This window comes from Sinocyclocheilus rhinocerous, unplaced genomic scaffold (assembly GCF_001515625.1).
Source record: "Sinocyclocheilus rhinocerous isolate Xijiao unplaced genomic scaffold, SAMN03320098_v1.1 scaffold185, whole genome shotgun sequence".
Classification (NCBI taxonomy): domain Eukaryota; kingdom Metazoa; phylum Chordata; class Actinopteri; order Cypriniformes; family Cyprinidae; genus Sinocyclocheilus; species Sinocyclocheilus rhinocerous.
Window position 1 is genome coordinate 1,142,711 of NW_015662163.1, and position 2,273 is coordinate 1,144,983.

General features: G+C 38.8%; 1 protein-coding gene across 4 annotated transcripts in view; it reads right to left on the reverse strand.

Annotated features, from left to right (window-relative positions):
- cad (carbamoyl-phosphate synthetase 2, aspartate transcarbamylase, and dihydroorotase) overlaps positions 1-2,273 on the reverse strand; it is a 44,133-nt gene that overhangs the window by 25,727 nt on the left and 16,133 nt on the right. For all 4 annotated transcript variants that reach the window (XM_016537520.1, XM_016537519.1, XM_016537518.1 and 1 more), the window contains exons 8-11: positions 1,822-1,931; positions 1,539-1,681; positions 1,110-1,241; positions 720-953 (exon numbers count right to left, since the gene is read on the reverse strand). In XM_016537520.1, the coding sequence (XP_016393006.1) occupies positions 720-953; positions 1,110-1,241; positions 1,539-1,681; positions 1,822-1,931 (619 nt within the window). The remainder of the gene's footprint in view (positions 1-719; positions 954-1,109; positions 1,242-1,538; positions 1,682-1,821; positions 1,932-2,273) is intronic.

Below are 2,273 nucleotides of genomic sequence, written 5' to 3' on the forward strand. Positions count from 1 at the left end.
TTATATTATATTATAATATATATAAATATATATATCTTACAAAAAAATCTTTTGACTGGTAGTGTAGGCTGATTATTCTTATAGATTGAAAGAAAAGTTCTTCAGCCAGGATAACTAATATAAAAATTGCTCAGAGTTGCTGCAGAAAACAAAAACAAAGAGTGGGCAACAACAAAAACATGTTTCTGGAGACTGGCTCATTCTGTGCCAGCAGGAGGCACTTCTGGAGCGGTAGTAACAGTGGTTTCCCCGGTAACGGCTGTACACAAAGCAGCGCTGCGCTCATGAACGCTGCTTTATCAGATAAAATTAAAATGCCATCGAAACTTTTCTGAAGACGTTCCCTTCAAAGACATTCATATAAAACACCTGCGCTGCTTTTTGATTTTGAAACGTGCAGTGCTCATGTTTATTCAACGAAGTCAAACGCCACAAATAAATCAATGAATGGGAAACACTGGTAATGTGTATCAAAATATCAGAAATGTGTTTAAAAATCATATCACTGATATTGAAAAAAATTATATTGCCATATATATTGATATTAAAGGGGTCATATGATGTGATTTAATTTTTTCCTTTCTCTTTAGAGTGTTACAAGCTCTTGGTGCATAAAGAAGATCTGTAAAGTTGCAAAGACTAAAGTCTCAAATCCAAAGAGATATTCTTTTATTTTTACATTTGAGATGCCCTGATGTACAGTAGAGTAATGAGCTGACCTGTTCAACAGACATGGCTGCTTCACTGGGGGCAACATGCTCATTGATTTCCTCCATCTTCTCCACAAAGATCTTTCTGTCTTCGGTCATCTCTATGGAGGCCACTGGGGTTCCAAGCACACGCACTTTGTATTTTTCCAGCACTCCTTGCTTAGTGAGCTCCACACCACAATTCAGGGCCGTCTGACCACCGAATGTGAGCAACACCCCATCTGGACGCTCATTCTTTATCACCTATTTGAAGGACAGCAGGATGAACGTTTGACAAACATTTAAAACTCTGAAGTCAAAAGCTGAACCGTGTGTTTTAAAGCATTATTTCAGTTTTCAAAATCTGTCAAGAAAACATTCGCCATGTAACTTACTTTGGGATGGACAGCTTTCTCTTACCTGTGTGACATACTCTGGTGTAATAGGGAGGAAGTAGACTTTGTCTGCCAGGCCCTTTGAGGTCTGTACTGTGGCAATGTTCGGGTTGATAAGAACGGTTTGGATGTTCTCTCCTTTCAGAGCTTTTATAGCCTGAGAAAAAAAATCAATTTGGAAAAAGCTGCTTACATTTACTTTTGGTTAACTTATTACACTGATGATTAGACTTGTCCCAGAATGTTGGCTTCCCACTAGCCGATTGTTTATAAGATTCAGTCGTAAGCTTCATTTACTCTAAGATCAAGCAAGTTTCAAATTAATACAGGAAACTGATCAAATACTACAACCACTTCTTTTACTACTACTAATATAATCAGCTAAACAGTTGAGATACCACCCTTAATTTGCACTCCAAACACTCTCGAGGTTTTTTCTCCTTTGACAAATCACCTGAGATCCAGAATAGTCAAACTCTCCAGCCTGTCCAATGGAAAGCCCTCCTGAACCTAGAACCAAAACTTTACGAGGTCGAACAAACGCTTCCGGGTCAGGAGATCCAGGGAAAGTGAGGTATTCTGTTAGTCTTTGCTTAACTGCAAAAATGATAAGGGTTTAGTAATTAGTCATGTCAACAGAATCACAACACATCAGAAATAATGTAATTACAGTAAACAGATACGACAAACAAGTATGTAAACAATCCTACAAGAACAAGTGTACGTCAACAGATCACCTGTTTTTCCAGTTTTGCCCTCTTTAGCATCTTTGACTGTATCCAGAAACACATCAAAGAGACCAACAAGGTCTGTTGGGCCTGCCATGTGTTCAGGATGGAACTGGACACTGAAAATGAGAAGAAAGGAGATATAAATTATTATCACTAACTTAATACAACATTTAAAGGGGTCATACGACGCGATTTCAAGTTTTCCTTTCTCTTTGGAGTGTTACAAGCTGTTCGTGAATAGATGAGATCCCTAAAGTTGCAAAGACTGAAGTCTCAAACCCAAAGGGATATTCTTTATAAAAAGTTAAGACTCATCCACGCCCTCCTAAACCACCTTGTTTAAACACGCCCCCCACATGTCTATGTCACGATGTGGGAAGATTTGCATAACACCACCCAAATGTTCACGCAAAGAAAGAAGGCATAACTTTATTGTTGCTGCCACCGCCGCTGCCATG